The following is a 17,870-nucleotide window of genomic DNA, read 5'->3' as shown; positions in this document are numbered from 1 at the left end:
TAAACGAGCATTATAATGAAATGGCGCTAAGCAAAATAGTGTTAAGCGGGGATGCCTGTATCCTGTAATCTTATAATAAGACTGCTCTTCATCTCTCACAATTTGAGAAATACAGATGGTAAGGCAGAAGCATGTGGAGGGAAGAGAACCCTTTCTAAGTATTTGGCTGAAATCACAATATTAAAAATCTTAATTACAACATGTTAACAGTATATTGTTATTTGGATTCTAAATATACTCTGATCCAGGAGGGTGCTATATACACATAAAGATGACTCAAGTTCTCTTGAGTAATTAAAAAAAGCTAAAAAGAGAAATGTGTGTGTGTATGTATTGTGTGTACACACACATATACAAGTTGTCAGGTTGCGAACCTCTAATCAAGTAACTAGCACCACCCTTGTTTGTGCTTATGCAGGCAAATGCTTGAATCCAGCTCCACAATTCCTGCAATTGCTTAGAGCCTCTTAGTTGCTCTTCTGGAATGAAGGGTTTGATCTAGTGTATCCACTATACTTTTTCTCCATCACACTTACTTTTACCATCTACGCTCAGCTGAATTACTGTCCTCTAGAGGTCACTGCTCTTTAGGGCTTGTCTTATTTTATATTGCTTGTTGGCAGGCATCTTTTTTCCCTACAGTCTTTACTATAGTGGTACTCCTGATTTCCCTCTAGTGAGAAGAATGAGGGATTGCATCTCATTCCAGCCTTACTTTTCTTCTAAATCTAGGCCATTTATAACAGGGGGTGCATTATGAGAATGAATGCTGAGGTTTACCCTAACCTTTTCCACTACCACTTTTATTTTAATAGAATCCAGAAAGTGGACTCCCTAGGGTAGAGATCGTATATGACTGATACCAGCAATATGTCAGTTCTTTGGGGCTAGTCGTCTGACACCTTTCATCAACAGCATATTTGTACTCCATTGTTTAATTGTAATATGCTTGTTTCACCTGATCTTTTCCTTCAAAAACGAATAGGGCACGATGTTTTACAATCCCATTATGGGTTCCATTAAACCCATAGCAATTATTTACGAACTCATTTAAGAACAGAAAATGACACATCGTTGTAGATACAATAAATCTGATTGATTTTATTACACATCTTATTTTAGGATCACTTTTACATTCCTAGACAAAAGAGATGATACAAATAAATATAAGCTGTAAAACCTATGGACAGAACTATTGACATGTTCTTTGCCTACACATCACCTAAGAGAAGGTTAAGATCAGTGTGTCTCCAAGGAGCTGTGAAATTTCAAAAAAGACAGGTGTGCCCACAAGCACTCACAGGCACCTCATTCCAGAAACAGGACAGACAGGACTGAAGAAGGGAAGGGAAGTAAGTGCCTAAACCATAAGGAGTTAAATCACCACTGTACATGCAGAGCAAACAAGCACCACTGCTCTTGTTCAGTTCCATCTGAGCACCTGATTATGGCTTTAGCATTGTGCAGGCATGTTCTTCTAATTTGCACATTTAACACTGCAGAAACAGAGCCAGGCCTCTTAACTAAGCCCTGGCTTTATGGTCACACACGAGGTGAAAAGACAGGGTAGAGAAGATGTCCACTGTCACAGCAATCAGTGCTTCTCTGAAACTTGGCAAAGGATCAGTGGTTCAGTGATGGAGAACTTACTATAGCTAGACAGAGAGATCTGTATTGAACCCAGAAGTCGGATCTGTATAATGCATCATTACCATTCAAAAAGTTATCACAGAGGTATGTGTTTTAGAAGGCGGAAGCAGCATGCATTGGACCTATATTAAGGATTGTAAGAAAGTGCTTTCATTTCTGTGTGTTTTGCTTTGCGTAGTATTTGACTCTGGAACAGAAGAGCTTTACTGTGCCTAGCTGGAGAAACACAATTGGACCCAGTTATACAGATCAGAGCAAAGGTTGCAAGGATGTAAAAACACTCCTATGAAGAGACTATGATTGCGCACACTCTCTTAGGACTTCATCCAGGAGCTGGGCAAATTTCCTGTCACCTTTGGTTGTTTACCTGCAGGAAGCCCAGATGGTTCAGACAATAGCCACGTGCTGCAGAGAGGCACAGACCTGGAGGGGTCATGTCAATGCAAGATTTACACATTTTGTACAGTTTAAGACACAATGCATTCACTTCATCCTAGTATCAGTGCCACTGAGGATCTGGTCAAGGGAGAACTCAGTGCGAGAGGCCAAAAGCTTTGGCAGCCATCCGAGATTGTTTGCGAGTACATTCACCAGTGACGTCTTTACCCACCGTTCCAATTTAAATACTGTGACTAAAGAGGCAATTTTAAAATCTGTCTACCTCAATCCCTTTCACCCTGATAAACTATATCTGAAACTTAAAAGCAAGGCTTTCTGACATATCAAGTATCTCACCTATTAAGAGTAAAAGCAGAACAGGTTAAATTCAGGCTCTGATTTCTAACGCACCACTCCTGTCCCAAGCAATATTCTCAGTTGACAAGTTTCAGATAGAAACCCACTAGAATCATACTGGATGAAGACACACAGATATATTGTATACCTATCTGACTACCTAAAGTTGGGCAACTATTTATTTTACACCAGTGCTCTGAGTGCTTAAACTATACTGTCTCAGAGAAGATTATATGCCAGAGAGAAAGGGGAAGGAGAGAGAACGTAACACTCTGTATTACACCACAAGAGCCAACTGTACAGACAGAGCGGTTTATAAAATAGAAGTTTATGGCAGGCTAACAGAAACCTGATGTCTGCTCCCTCACTCATAAGCAAACCCCTTTCCCCACCAAAATTAAAATGTATATATATTAATTTTATCCTGACCCAGAGAAAACACTCCATGAATCAAAGCAGCTGAGTTAGTACTTAACCCTGGGTCCACCCGAACAGCTGACTCACCGAGGCACCATGCCCGCAAGATGCAGAGGTGAGCTCCGCGGAGAAACCATTCTGCCCTTCTGCTCAGGGGGGGTCAGACAATGGAGCTTTCCAGCCTGGACAGAGGCAGTCAATGGACACTTAACAAGGACACAAGGTAGACTTCATACATGAGAATATTTCTAAAAACAGGCAAGCTCTCATACACACACCGGTCAGTCTTGGGGGGGGGTTGTCTGTGAGGAAGAAGAAACAGGTACAAACATTCACAGGATGACAGTCAACAGCAAATGAAAAACAAAGCAGCCCAAATCTCAATATACAGTGAACTAAAACTTACAAACTGAACAGAGACACACCAGACAAGATCCACCTTACTCTGTCTTCTAAGCCCGTCCAATATGGCAGCTCCCTTCTCCCTGCTGGGCCACAGTGGCCTTCAGCATTATAACAGCCTACTTTAGTCATAGGGCAGCTTTGGAAAGAGACCATCTAAAGCAGGAATTCTTTCCTCTTCGTGTTCAGTGTACCATCCCTGGAATTAAGATCAGATTCCCTCTCCTGAGACCTTAGATGACACAGGCCCTCATCCCCAACCCTTCATAGTGCATTTGAGGAGGCTTAGAAGTGACAAGTGGAAATGTTCTTCAGTTGGAACAGGCATAAAAGGCAGTGCCTGCACTGAACTCCCTTGTACACCCAGAGAAAGGCTCCAGGCATACCAGAAGAGAGCAGACCTGGTTTTGCCTCAAAGTGCTCCAGAGCCTATCCCTGTCACAGTGGTGAGCAGAACCAACCATGTAACATCAAGCCAGTTATATATTTCCTATGAATGCTGGTAGAGCTGAGGAAATGGCCATATGCACCCTAGGTTTAGGGACTCGGTGTGAATGCTGGCTTCAAATGCCGGGGGTGGGACAGAGGAGAGAGAGGAAGAGAGCTACTATGGAGCTGTCACTGGTAAGCTGACACATTCTCTGACAAGGTGGTTTCTGTGAGTAGGGGTTGAGGTGTTTAGTAGGTCATGTCAAACAGTTCTTTCTTACTGATGTGTGTAAACAAGTAGAAGACTTCAGTTTCTATTGCTTTCGTTCTAGAGAGCATAAATATGCTTCCAAGACCCTCGGTTCTAAAGGGAGGCAGATCTGTCTGGCTGACTGGTGAACAAAGACAGATCTTCAATCCTGCTCTTCTCAAGGTTGTTCAATCCAACCTCTAACCCTGGACAATGTTAGTCTTTCACCAGAAAGAGGAAAACAATGCACCTAGTCAAGCTCGGATACACCCTCCAGTTTTTAACCCTAACCCCCTCAAATTTTCACTCAGAGGTTCAGAAGGGCTGTTTCTCTTGAGATGACTTGCAACTCTGTCCTGTTGTTGCCCAACAGCAAGAGAGCCCAGTGCAGCAAAAGGGCTGGAACAGAAGGAGAGACGGCGACGCTGTGAGGTGATCCCCATGCTTCCCATTGCTTCTAATACACTCATGCATTTCTGATTTCCTAACTAAACTCTGTATCCCATAGGGGCTGATCGCTAGCTTGTGAGCAAGTATCTTTCTGCAGGGTTCAGCACACCTGGGACTGGCATGTTTGACACAAGTCAGTTCAATTGCTAGGAGGCTGTCCACAGGGAAAAGGGCTTGGAGTTTGGCTGAGAGTCTTCTCTGCAGGTTCTTACTTGTATCTGCTCTCAGAAGGCAAAAGCTGTTCACGCCCTGGAGAGGAATCGCTGGTTTTACTTAGGAACCAGCCCTCGGGACTGTGGATAAAGCTGAGATCCAGAGGTGCTTGAGGAAGAGGAGCCCCCTGATTTCCTTCCAGTTTTAGGCCTGAGGAAATAAACAAAACAAAACAAAAATGTACATTATATCTCAACACATATCTCTAACAGCTGAAGAAGCTTTACTGGACATAGACCTCTAGTCAACCTCAAAGTGATTCTCTAGCCTCACACTCCCTTCTTTCTACATCAATTAGGCTTTCATCATACTAACCAATAACTCAGGCAGGCAGGAAGCCTATTGATATGTATATTGGTGGCTAGTCCAATGAGCAGAGGCAGACAAAAGCATCGTGCAACAGTTTGACTCACTTGGATTTTGATTTTTTATTTGATGTGCTCTCAAAGGTTGAAGCATCCACCTGTATCTCATCTTCATCCTGCAAAGCTGCTTCTAGAGCAGCCTGAACTTTAGGAGCAATGGTTGGGCCCTCATAGTCTCTCGTGGTTCGACTGGGCATGTCAAGCTCCAATAGTACAATGTTCTCTGCCTGAAAAGGCAGAAGGGAAACAGAATCATCAGTACCTACACATTCATACACAAACCATTGCCCTCCCTCACTCACTGTACTGAGATGTTTCACACTCTGATAAGGGCTGATATCTGGATCCTTGAATTTATTCGAGACATGCATTTCCCTATGCCTGTGGTCATATTACCCTGGTCACAAAGACTGTTCTACCAGCAATCCCATGCCTTCTGGCTTGCAACTGTCCTCTCATCCTGTTTAAGCTTTTACTCCATCCCTTAAGATCAACTCCAGGTAACATATCTGCAACAGGGTGGTCACAAACATCTCCAGCAGTACAAGCTCCCCAAACTTATTTTAAGTTACATTTTTACATGTAGGGGAGTAGGCTGTTCCTCTACAGCAGTGGTTCTGAACCAGGGGTACATGTACCCCCAGGGGGTACGTGAAGCCTCATCAGGGGGTATGTGAGATATATTTCATACGTTGTCTAACACAGGTCGAAGGGCCTAAAAAAAGTCTTGACAACTTGAAAAGTCTTTGTATGAGTATCTTGCTGTTTTTATAATACAAGATTACATGTAGTTTGACATAAAAATTAATTTCCCACTGAAAAAGGGTACGTGAAGTCTCACTCTGAGACCAAGGGGTATGTCAACTGAAAAAGGTTCAGAACCGCTGCTCTAGAGACTCCTGCAGCTGTTGCAGTTTGTCCTACAGGACAACAAAGAGTCCTCAGAGAGTCACACTCTGCTGAATACAAGAGCTGAACAGATGCAGGCTACATCCATGTCTATGCTTACCCTGTACCGCGCCTCTGGCCGAACCATCATGGACATCCTGGCATGTTGGCTCAAGGGCCTCTTGTAGCCCACTGCTGACACCGGCCTCTTCATCATCTGCTGGTTACTGAAAAGGACGCGACTGTTAAATCCATTACACATGCAAGTGACAAGAATCCTCCTTGTTATGCCAACGTGTCAAAATAGCTGCCACCCACTGTGGTAACTGTTTTTGTAAACGAAGGAGAGAGCGCTACAGGCACCCAGGGGTACACTCCAATTGCACAGTTAAACCTAACAAGTGGTATGAAACTGTCCACATCACTGGGTAGGTAGAGACGTGGAAACAGGTGAGATGGCCTCCATAATCTGTTCTTTTGCACCAATGGCACACACAATGGCACACACCAATGGCGCACACACCTACTGCACACACAATGGACTAATGTACATCTCCCTGTATTCATCTTTGCACACTTGCTCTGTAAAACTTCCAGGCTGCATGCTGCCTATAGTTTCCTCTGAGATACTTTTGGTTTGAGATAGGAAGTAACCAGATCGACTGGATTCATCTTTTTAACATAGTTTGTGAAGCAATTTGGGACCCCCTGCAAGAAAGATGCTATGTATAGCATAGCACAGCACGAAACCAGGTTAAATAGTTTAGAATTTTCCCATCTTAACTTCCTATTTTATTTAATCCTGGTTATAGTTTGTCTTAAATTTTATTCCAACTTTATAATCTACTAAGGAGCTAAGGACTCAGGGTGAGGCTAAAACCCTAATTCATCCCTGGCTTAATTCATAACTTGCCCTGGTCAGCTTGTAGTTTCATATGATCTCCACGCCAATCCTAAAATAAAGTTTGGAAACAAACTTACTCCAGCCGGGTTATAGGATGCAGTTTCCACTGGTCTTCCTCTTCATCAAAGAAAGATCTGTTCATGATCTTGTTCTTCTCCTCCAGAGGAATAAAGTTTTCAATAATCAGGTGCCTGGAGGAAAAAGTAAAGGTGGGAGCTATATAAATAAGAGAATTCGCACCTGAATCTCCCTACCTTCTCTTCCTTGCTAACCCAACAAATCCCTAAAAAGGGAGGGATTTCTAGTTCTCGCTCACATTTCAATCCTGTTCCATAAGCAGCTGGTTTGTAACTAACTCCCACGAACAGAACACCTTCAGAGTTAAAGGGGCATATGGAGTAGTGGGACTCACTTCAGCTTCAGTTCCCTGGTGAGCTCGTTCTGGGTCTGTTCCAGTTCCTGTCGCTCCTTAATATGCTCTTCCTGGAGATCATGAATCTCTGCCTTCACGGCCTGCAGCTTGGAAAATAGCTGGAAGAAATGAGAACACAAGTAAGGACTGTTTCATGCTATTCTCACCCTAGCAGTCGGGTTCTTTGACTTTCTGACCCATTTGATGTGGTGACATTTTCTTTTTACCTTCTTGAGTTTCTTAGTTTTGATGTCCACCTCTTGCTGCAGGGAACTGTAAGTCTCCTTTAGCTCCAGTGTCTCCTCATCCCGACTTTCCATCTGTTGCTGGATTTCTCTCTCCCGGCGTTTCTAAGAAACACCACAAATAAGGATGAAGCCATACTTAGATCACTGCCTTCAGTGCCCCAGTAAGTGAAATCAACCGCCAAGATGTGTCCCTTTTACTCGAGATCCAGAAGTTATGATTTTGCTTCTGGTACTTTTTATATTTTGATGGATTTCACTACAGAAGGGCATAGGACGCTTACTGCACCTAAGCTCTCCTGCTTCACTTAAAAGAGGAGGAATGTTGACTCTTTAACAAGGACATTCTTTCTCCAAAATTGTAAGTCCGTGCAGTTTAATGCGTGTCAACAGAAACACATGACAGAACACGATGTTCTGAACAGTCTGACTAACACCCCCCACAACTTCCACTTTCGCCCTCTTCAGTCTTATAGGATTGTTTTGCGAGTTCTCCAACATCATAGAAGTTTGTAACCAAGACAGGACCTGGGTCAGTTAAGTAACAAAATAAGACATTACAAGCCTTCTTGTATGCATACACATCATAAAACATAAAAAAAAAAGGCACAAGCCCCTTTTTTTCCTCCTATGAAGCCCCATTAAAGAAGCACTCAGGATCAATCCTTAAACTCAGGAAGACTAGTTTATGGCTTTTCCTTCCTTCGTATTTTGTGAAAGATCTGTACAGGTAGCTCCTTACTACAGGATAAGAAACATGTTCCTCCTCCTACCTGTTCTGCAATTTCCTGCCGTTTCTGCTCCAGGATTTTCTGCTGTTCATTTGTGTGATCCACAATATTTTTCCCTCCAACAAGGAGTTTGCTTTCCATTGCCTGGGAGAAAAACCATAACTGGCAGTGAACCTCTCAAAGAGCTTTCTAATTACTCCTTTCTAAAACACAGTGTCGTCTTCTTGTGTGGATACTGCTTCTTTATAATAGCTGCCCCTTATTTAGCAATTAGATTTAAACCAACTGTTACGGACATCATTATTTTTGATACATCCTACAAAATTATAAAAGTTTAATGCACTAGAAACCTGCCTTGAGTTATATACTGTTATAATCTGTTGCACATTGGGTTTGACATGTGAAGATGCAGCTAAATTTTTAATGACCACCTTCAGAACAAAACTTGTTTTTATTGGCTGTAACTCGTAAAAAGCACATCCATCACAAATCTACTGCCCCACATCCTACAAATGTAGCTCAAAAGTGACAAAAAACCCCCAACCTTACACATTCTAAACTAAATTATTAAAAAGTGTATCTCTCTACATCCAGTTTATTTCAAAAATTTCAGATCTAGGCACATCCATTACCAGGCCACTAAAACTCTCTCCTGTGAAAGATTTTCCCCCAGTTTGATGACCCTACCTGCATCCGGGGAATTCCATCAAAGATTCTGGCAAGAAGTACTATACCTTGATTTTGGCACCCAGCATTTCAGTTGCTTCCTTCTCTCGCTTCAGGTCTTCCATTTTCTTTTCCTTCTCTTTCAGTAGTCTCATCTTGTCTTCAGCCACCAAGCTGTGATCCTCCACAATGGCTTTCTTTTCAATCTCCAATTTTTCTTGCTGCTCTCTCCAGTAGTCTTCTTTATCATCACCTTCATCCTCACCCTCTTCTGCATCATCATCATCCTCTTCCTCTTCCCCACCCTCTCTTCTCCTTTCCCTTTTCTTTCTTTTGCCAACAGATCGTTTTTCCAGCTGTGCCTTGAGCCGAGCAATTTCTTCCTGGAATTCTCGTAGCAGTGCATCCTTGGGATCTTCGTTCACTCTTGGTTTGTTCTTGATATTTTTGGCACGGTTGGCATATCGTAGAGTAGTAAGAGTTTCCTCTACATTGTAAGAGGCAGGGCCTATGTTCGCTACCATCACAGTTTTGGCATTACCACCTAGTGAGTCTTGAAGCAGCCTTGTAAGTTTTGAGTCCCGGTATGGAATGTGAGTGCTTTTGCCATCAACCAGGGCAGATATAACATTGCCTAAAGCTGAAAGGGAAAGGTTAATCTTGGTAGCTTCCTTCAACCTTTCTCCCTGGGCTCCAGTCTTGGCTTGGCGTTCACTACCTGCAAGGTCCACCAGGTTGAGTTTTCCTACACGGATGTGATTTTCCCCATCAAGTCCCAACTCGCTGCACTCAATAGTGATCACAAAAATGGCATGGGAACGGGAGCTATGCTCATTCATGTTAGTAGCACCAACAGAGCGGTTTTGGTTCCCCACATTCATGACATGTTCAATCTCTTTGACACTCTTTGTGACAAAAGAGGACAAATCCTTCACATACACACCAGTGTCTGGTCTTTCTTTCAGTTCCAGCCTTTTGGACTGATCCTTCGATAACAAGTCTCTTATTTCTTCTTGGTATATTTCCAAATAAGAAGCCCTAACTAGGTATTGCTGGTTCTGAGATCTAGAGATGTGGGTGAAGATGTGGTCAAATGAGTTGGGGATGACCCCTCTTTTTTCAGGATCACCACGTATTCCTTCCATTGTGTATGTTTTTCCTGTCCCAGTCTGCCCATATGCAAAAATAGTCCCATTGAACCCCTGAAGAACAGAGTCCACCAGAGGTCTGAAAGTTTCATCATAGAGTTCAACCTGCTTGGAGTTCCAGTCATAGACGGCATCGAAAGTGAAAGTTTTAGGCAGTTCATGAGATGTTCCCCTGGGATTCTTCACTGATACTTGCCCCAACTTGACATCCACATCCACAACCTTGTCATATGAAGCTGCCTTCTCTTTGCCATTCATTGGACGGCATCGCACCACGACCCTGACGGACTCAGAGCTCTTAAACTTGGACATGATGAGAAGTCAGTGGCTGGGTGATTTGGTTGATGAATGATCCAGGAAGGTCAGGGGTACTAAAAGCCTAGAAGGAAACAAAGTGAGGACATGTAAATAGTTTTCAGCATGTGCTGATCTTGTGCAGAACCACAAAGTGAACTTGTGCACTTTTGCAGGAGTTTGTGTCCACTCTGCGGGATTCTGAAGCATACAAATAACATACAAGATAAACACTGTTAAAAGTCTGAATCTTCCTGAGAAAATATTACCTTATAGACACTTGCATGTTTATTAATATCTATGAAACGTTGCAAAAAAGCTTTAAAAAATGTCTCTGAAGTTGGTAAAATACTTCCCTTACCTGCTTTTGTTTCAAAAAATTAGAAATGTTCTGGGGGTTTAAAGTTTTGTTCATAGATTTAACTCATTACAATCAGTTTCTAGAGTCAGGCTTAAAACAATCAATTAAGAAATGTTAGCTTTATGTTGTAATCCCATCACTTCAGCTTCAAATGTTTACGTGCACAGGCAAGTCACTTTATCTGGTGCTTATGCTGCTAGCTACCGGCTTTAAAATGCAATTTAGAGGCTCTTCTCATAAAACCAGTCAGTGTTTATTGCAAGGGCTTCAATTCACCAGCAAAATTCAAGACAGCTCTAAGCTATTGTACATATATTTGGAAAGCTGCTTCTTGCTTAAACTACCTCTTGTTACTAATGCTTTTCATTTTTACAACACAGAGTTTTCAGAGCCACACCCTTACCCATACTCTTCTTGGCACAGCTCACTTAATCTCAAGGAGGAGCATGAAACAGTTACACAGATCTAATGCTGCTGCTGCAGCCTTCCTCCACATCTCTTATGTTGCTCAGAAATGGAAGGTCACAGAACACCACAAAAAGACAAGGGACAAACAGAAAACATCATTTTAGGCACTCTAAACTTTAACTGCCTGCATTTTTAGTTGCACGAAACACTCAAACAGATTGTAGGCTTCTTTGGAAATAAAATACACATATGCTGGATTCTGGAGAGAATAAAATCTGAGTTCTGACACTCCCGGGTCAGGATTCAGACTGAACTGGCACTGTGCTATCTATGGGCAATGTCACCAGGAAGATCATGCCACATGGATTTAACACTCATCTTGCAAACTTGTAAAAGAAAAGGAGTTGCTTGGAAAGGTGCCCGCAATGCCTTTCCTTTTCTTTGTTAGATTTCTAAGTCACCTTCTGTAGGCATAATAAATCTTTAATGGGGCTTTCATAGCTGCTGGGATTCAAGATAAACCCTCCAAACCATTTTTTTTTTAGCTTTCAGCTGTCATACCCAGCACCCCGTACATTCTGCATTTCAGCAGCCAAGAGAGGTGATGTGAAATCTACTGTCTGTCAAAAACTCAGCCCGCAGAATGTAAGCTGTCACACACAAAAGAGTACACTCATGCTCACACTGCCTGCCCTTCTCACTGCAAACCCTTCAATGCGAACAGAGCATGATTCAATGCAGAGATGTCTTCCCAAGCTGGCAGACCTGAAACTATGCTGCTAAGAATAAAACATCTCCAAAGGGGCATTAACTCTGAAACCAATTGGTGATCACATTTAACAGAAATACACTACTTATCATTTTAGCTGACACGCTTATGTGCAGATGTTCACAGTAGTGGCTGACGCTGGAGCAGGCAGATGCAGGCACTCTTGCTGTTGAGGATTTTGTTGCTGGGGTACTATGCTCTTTCACTACCACAATTATTCCCTCTCCAGTGTAAAATCTGACTCAACTGCCTCCAACATGACAGAAAAAAAATCCAAAACCAACCCCTGCCTCCTACACCTCTAGAAGCCATCAAACTCATCTGCATCCTACTTGTCTGTCAAAACCTCCAGGTTCCTCCCTGATAACTTCTATGTTGCAATTACACATGTACAATACGAAAAAGTTCTTCAGGCATTAAAAACAAAGGAGCCAGTTCCCAGCTCACGTTCAAGTACAGAGGGCAGGAAGAAGCCATAAAAAAAGCCTCCCACAATCCTGAAATGACCATGGTGTATCGGGATGCCAGATTTATGTGACAGGCTAGCTGGCAGTGACTTAGCCCAGGGGTTTTGAAGGGGTAAAAGATGATTGGAGGACTTGGCCCCAATCAGGCCCCAGAGACTCACCCCCATGTCCGCTGTTTGGCCCCTTGGGTCACCTGGAGGGGGATAAAAGGGGCAGTGTGGCTGACTCAGGAGAGACCAGTGAGGGACCACAAGGAAGGAGATTCAAAGAGCTGGCAAGAGCTGAGCCAGCGGGGCAGCAGCAGTGCCCCAGAAGAGCCTGAAGGAGTGGGACCTGCAGGCAGCAGCTGAACCCTCAGCAGTGCGGCATGCAGCTGGTAGGAGAGGCTCCCTGCTGGGCTCCAGGATTGCCTACAAGAGGCTGCAGCCAGCAGGAGGGGCTCCCCAGCTCCAGCAAGGATCTGAGCAGTGACCTGAGAGGTTCCCAGCTCTGCTTCCAGCTCCTCCAGAGGCCAGGCACTTATGATTGTAAGTGTCTAAACTTTGTTGAATCCTGCCCCTCGGGGCATTGCAGTGTCCCTGATACCCCCGGTTTATACTGGTTATGTTCCCAGTATTGTTCCCTTATTAAAAAGTATATGGTTAAGTCCCCATTGGTGGTCTGGCTCTGCTCTATAGGGGGAGGTGCTTGTGCACCTGCTTTGATCCCTTCAATTGGAGAGGGGGTACCTCTTGGAGTACCACCCGGGTTATATTTAAATCAACTCAGCATTCTTCCCTCCTCTTTAATCCCCTTCCTACTGACGTAAGCTCCTTTCTTATCATAATGGTATCACAAAGCACATGACATTTTGATCATAGCCCATTTTCTTTCCAGGACCCATTTTAGGATTGGGTCTTGCAACATTTTCCATCATTTTCCCCAGCTTCAATTCATGCCTCTCTCACGCTGTATAAACTGAAGACAGTCCAGCAGACCTTAGAAGTTCCAACATTGTTCCTTTTCGAAAACTTTTATTGCTTTTATTGGAACCCTTCACACAAGCCAGCTCTGCCCCAGTACCTCTAAGTGATTAAATATATTCTGTGTGTCCCAGCTTGGAAGTACTAAGTGATTCAACACCACCTGGTTTTACAAGGTTCTGCATTAGACAAAGCTCATGTCGCATAACATCTCATTCACAGAGGCTAGTAGTTTATGGGTTCTGCACTGAGGGGAATGCTGGAGATGGTGACTCATGCTGGGTCATTAGCACATTCAGCTGCCCTTCTAAACAAAACAGTGTTGCTGCTTACTGATGGGTGACACAAAGGACCCACAGCTGCATAGGCTGTAAAATGCAATGAGAAGGTTCAGATGAACTATTTTTTTAAATGCACCCACCAAGAAATATTCCTGTCTGAAATTTTTCCAACAGTTGGAACAAAGTTATAAAGCAAGTACATAAAAAATCCCAGTCTATCAATTTGGTTCCCTCAGTTCAGTTCTCTTTCTTCTAGTGCCAAAATATAGCACAATATACTGCATTTTTTATTCTGTAATGGCAAATTCTCTACTTCAAGTCTCTGATGAAAAATGTCTTACATGCAAAAGCTTGCCTGACTTTATTCCAACCATGAACTTGGAAGCTATCACCCCCTGCCAGAAATCTTTGCCTCTCACATAATTCTTGGAATATCACAGCTACAACATCATGCTAACACTATTTTAATCAATATAATTCATACCATTTTGCACAGAAAGTGCAGCTTCTGTAAGAGATATTAATTAAAGTTTTAATCTCCTTGTAGAGTTTTTAGAGTGCATTGCTTTTTACCTATGGGCATCCTAAACTTAAAACAAAAAAAATGTAATAGTGAAGGTCCCAGTGCTCACTTTCTCCCCTTGTTAACCCACAGATACACATTTAGTGAAATCACACTGTTTCCTTGTCAAGCCTCTGGGACTGCCTTGTCCAAATAAATTCAGTAATCCTGCTTTACAGCATTTTCCCATTTCCCTGAACATCCCAGATCTTTTACTACACGAGGCAGTTCATTCAACTCATCTCACCCCTTATTTGAAGGACTGTTGTGATAACTCACCGAGACCCATTTCCACCGATACTGGCCACTGCTGTTCCTCTTGTGCCACTTAGTTGAAATCTTCTTCCTGGTGAAAAGCATTAAAAGTTATTCTAGCAAATCTGAACATACATTTGTCTCACCTATAACAAGAGTTTATAATCTCCAGAAATGTCACTGCCAAGTTTGATCTGCAAGGACCAGCGTAGGACGGGCTGAATACATGAGCTGGTAAATCCTATTTGTTGTCCATCAAAGCACCTTTATTCTTATACCATGGGAAATGACTCTTTTGTGAAATTAGCAAATCCAAAGAGACCTGGATCAGCTCCCAAACTGCCTCTAATCCATGAAGCTGCATGGTAGAGATTAATGCATTTCAAAATATGCCCTAATTGACTACAGGGAAAACTGAGAGCCTTGTTTTCTTATAACATACCAAAAAATACTATTTTGTAAGCCTGAAAGAATAAATAATGCCCCAATTTGAATGCAAGATAATCTGACCATTTAATCATCAGAATAGTTAGAAGCGAGATAGAAGAGACTAATTAACCGAATCTGCCCGTGGCCTGTAGAGTTTGTACAGGACTGACTTCCGGTAGGACATCTGCTTCAGCTGCTCTATTTGTAAGTGTCGCGAGCAAAGGGGATTCACGCTTCCTGTAAATGCCTGCTAGGTTTCACTGGCAGGAAGAACTTTTTGATTTAATTCTTATTTTTCTTGATCTCACCTGAATACTTCTGACCACAGCTCCCTGGTAGTGCCCGGTGTCGTTCCGTCCCCATCTTACTGTTTAAACTCTTCAGAAACTTGCAGACTTGCTGCACCCTTGCTTAGCTGTGACCAGCCGCCCTGACCTTTCATCATAAATGAATACAACCTCTTTTGTAAACAGGTTGGTCTCTCTCCCTCTCTGGTAAAAGTATTCAAGATACCCGAGATGGACAGCAATAGATTACCTTCTTTCTGACCCACTGTATGTCTTTATAACTGCTCATCTCTCAGCTGCTGCCTGCCCTCACCCCGCATGTTTTGTAGCATTCAGGTATCTGCCTCCCACCGAGACGAAAGCTGGAGGTGACGGGCAGCGAAGTAAACCCCGTGCAGTGTGGCTCGTACGGTCGAGGCTGTAATCACCCCTCCGGTTATAAGATCACAAAGCAACAGCTCGGCCACCTGGGGCCTCGCGGCAACAGCTGAACGGTCCCACCAGGCACAACCCAGCGTGTCCAAGCTGCGCCATGTCACGAGCACCGCAGCGCAGAAGGGACGACCCAATGCCGAAAGCAGCCCATGGCACCCAGTGAGGTCTCTGCGCTTGTACACGCCAGACCCCCTCGTGACGTGCACTGTCGAGAGCGAGGCGGTGGTTCGGTCGGGCAGGACTTGGGCCGAACGCACGGCACTCCTCTTCGCATGCTGTCCCCCCCGTGTGTGCATGCCTGCGCACGAGACGTGCGTCCCCACGCGCGATGGGGGTGTGCACAACTTCCGGCCCCTTGCGCGGGTGGAGTGGGGTGCGTCACCACCCTCCCCAAGCCTGCACCTCTGCCTCTGCGGCTGCAGGGGGCAGCTCTGTCCTACCCCTGCACACCAAGGAGGGCACGTGTGTGCCAAGAGGGTTGAAGCCCCTGTGTGGACACACGCATGTGCAAAGGGTGCTGGTGCTCCTCATGCGGGCACACGCGTGTGCAAAGGGCGCTGGTGGCTCTCATGCGAGCACACGTGTGTGCAAAGGGGCGGGGCCCCCAGCCCCTGCCCGCGGGGGGGGGGGGGGGAGCACGGTCCTCACCTGCGCCGTCACCATGGAGCCGCCTCTCCCGCAGCACCGGATACTGGGGGGGAGGGGAGCGACTACCTCTCACTTCCTTGGCAACACGAGCGCCCGCCCCCAAGCCATCACTTCCTTAGCAACCCGGCCTAGCAACGGGCCTCACTTCCGTAGGGACCCGGCCTAGAGGGGAGGGGCCTCCGCTTCCCTAGCAACGGACCCCGGGCTCTGTGGGGAGGGCCGCGTTGCATCCGGGGCACGCCGTGTGCATGCGCAGAGCTAGGGGGTGCTGGTGGGCGCTGTGCATTTGTGCGAGCTGGGTGCTGCTGGTGGGCGCCGTGCGCATGCGCACAGCTGGGTGCTGGTGTGCACGTGGCTTGGCCCAGGCTGCTGGGCATGGGACAGGCTGTCCTAACTGGGAGTTGAAGGGCAAGGCACAGCCCCCGGGGCGCCATGCCAGGCTCCCTCCATTTCCAGAAGAGCAACAGCGAGCCTGGCTTCAAAGGGGCAGGCCTGAGGCTCTGGAGGGAAAGGCAGGTTCTTTCTACCCCCTTGGAGCCAGCTCCAGTGGTGCAGAGCAGCCACGGGGCAGGGACTGGCTTTGCGTGTTGCGGATATGTGTCCAGCCCCGACTGGGAGCCTGCCTGCTTTTGGTGACGTGTTTGGAGAACCAAACTGCTGGCACCCGGCAGCTCCTGCAGAACCCAGGAACATGCACGTCCTGGTGCAAGAGGACATCTGTGTTGGGTCAGGGTTGACAGGAGTCTTATGTCAAGTGTTTGGATAGGGCTGATCCTGCTTGAGGCAGGGGGTCGGACTAGAGCAGCATTTCTCAACCTGTGAGTCGTGACCCAAAAGTGGGTTGTATGCATATGCAGAAGGGTCATAAACAAACTTTAAAAATGGATTTTCTTTTAAAGGAGAAAAACATGGGAAACCATGGCCCTTTCCTTGCAGGCTGGCAGAGCTCCAGCCTGCAAAGGGCTGTTTGGGCCCCCCCTGCCTCACGTTGTGGAGGGCCAGGGGCAATGGGTTAGGACTGACTCGATGTTTACAAGTGGGTCCTAGTACAAAAAAGGCAGAGAACCACTGGACTAGATGATCCTTGCAGGTCCCTTCCAGCCCAACTTCCTTATGATTATGAACCAGGATCCTTTAACCAATGTGGCCAGCTTCAGATACTTAAGAAGACGACACATGAAACCTGCAGCACGGGCAGTTTAGAGAGCTATAAACTATCAGAAATGCACATTCCCAAAAACTAAAGGAAAGGTTGAAGTTTGCATTTAAAAAGACACTGGACTCAAGTCTCAAGGTTTCATTGAATTCTGCATTTAAAAAAAACGTCCTCTTAAAAACAGACAAGTGGTAAACATGATATCATTTATTAGACCAACTGGATAGTTGGAAAAGTAGTTCCTTTCAAGTTTTTGGGCACAGGCACCCTTCCTCCAGCCTGGGGAGAGTCTGCTGTTCTGTGTCTTTTCTCTAGAGTCTGAATAGAAAAGCTTAAGCCAATATGAAAAAGTAGGTCTATGAAAATGCAAGTGTGTGGCAGATCTACGTTATATATTGGCTTAAGCTTCTATTTGGACCCTAGAGCAAAGAGACCAGCAGACTTCCTAGGCCTGAGGAAAGGCACCTGTGCCTGCAAACTTGCAAAGAACAATTTTTCCAACTATCCAGTTGATCTAATAAGAGATCACATTTGCCCAAAGAACCTTGTCTGGCTATGTCCCCAGACCAACACAGCTACAACCAACACCCCTTAAAAACAACAATTTTCTCCTTACTATTGCAGCAACTAAGAGGGGGAGCAAGCACCATG

General features: G+C 44.9%; 1 protein-coding gene across 1 annotated transcript; it reads right to left on the bottom strand.

Moving 5' to 3' along the window:
• Positions 1 to 1,081: 1,081 nt before the first annotated feature.
• On the bottom strand, positions 1,082 to 16,156 carry KIF3B (kinesin family member 3B). Its single transcript, XM_090064254.1, has 10 exons — positions 16,064 to 16,156; positions 14,289 to 14,355; positions 8,826 to 10,284; positions 8,134 to 8,235; positions 7,343 to 7,465; positions 7,116 to 7,234; positions 6,781 to 6,894; positions 5,921 to 6,026; positions 4,960 to 5,138; positions 1,082 to 4,696 (listed from the first exon to the last, which is right to left on the bottom strand). The coding sequence occupies exons 3-10, from the start codon at positions 10,215 to 10,217 to the stop codon at positions 4,603 to 4,605; spliced, it is 2,229 nt and encodes a 742-aa protein (XP_089920380.1). The 5' UTR covers positions 10,218 to 10,284; positions 14,289 to 14,355; positions 16,064 to 16,156; the 3' UTR covers positions 1,082 to 4,602.
• Between the last annotated feature and the right edge of the window lie 1,714 nt (positions 16,157 to 17,870).

This window comes from Crocodylus siamensis, chromosome 10 (assembly GCF_052110815.1).
Source record: "Crocodylus siamensis isolate JL-2025a chromosome 10, ASM5211081v1, whole genome shotgun sequence".
In the NCBI taxonomy this organism is placed as follows: domain Eukaryota; kingdom Metazoa; phylum Chordata; order Crocodylia; family Crocodylidae; genus Crocodylus; species Crocodylus siamensis.
This window is presented reverse-complemented; position numbering and strand designations above follow the sequence as displayed.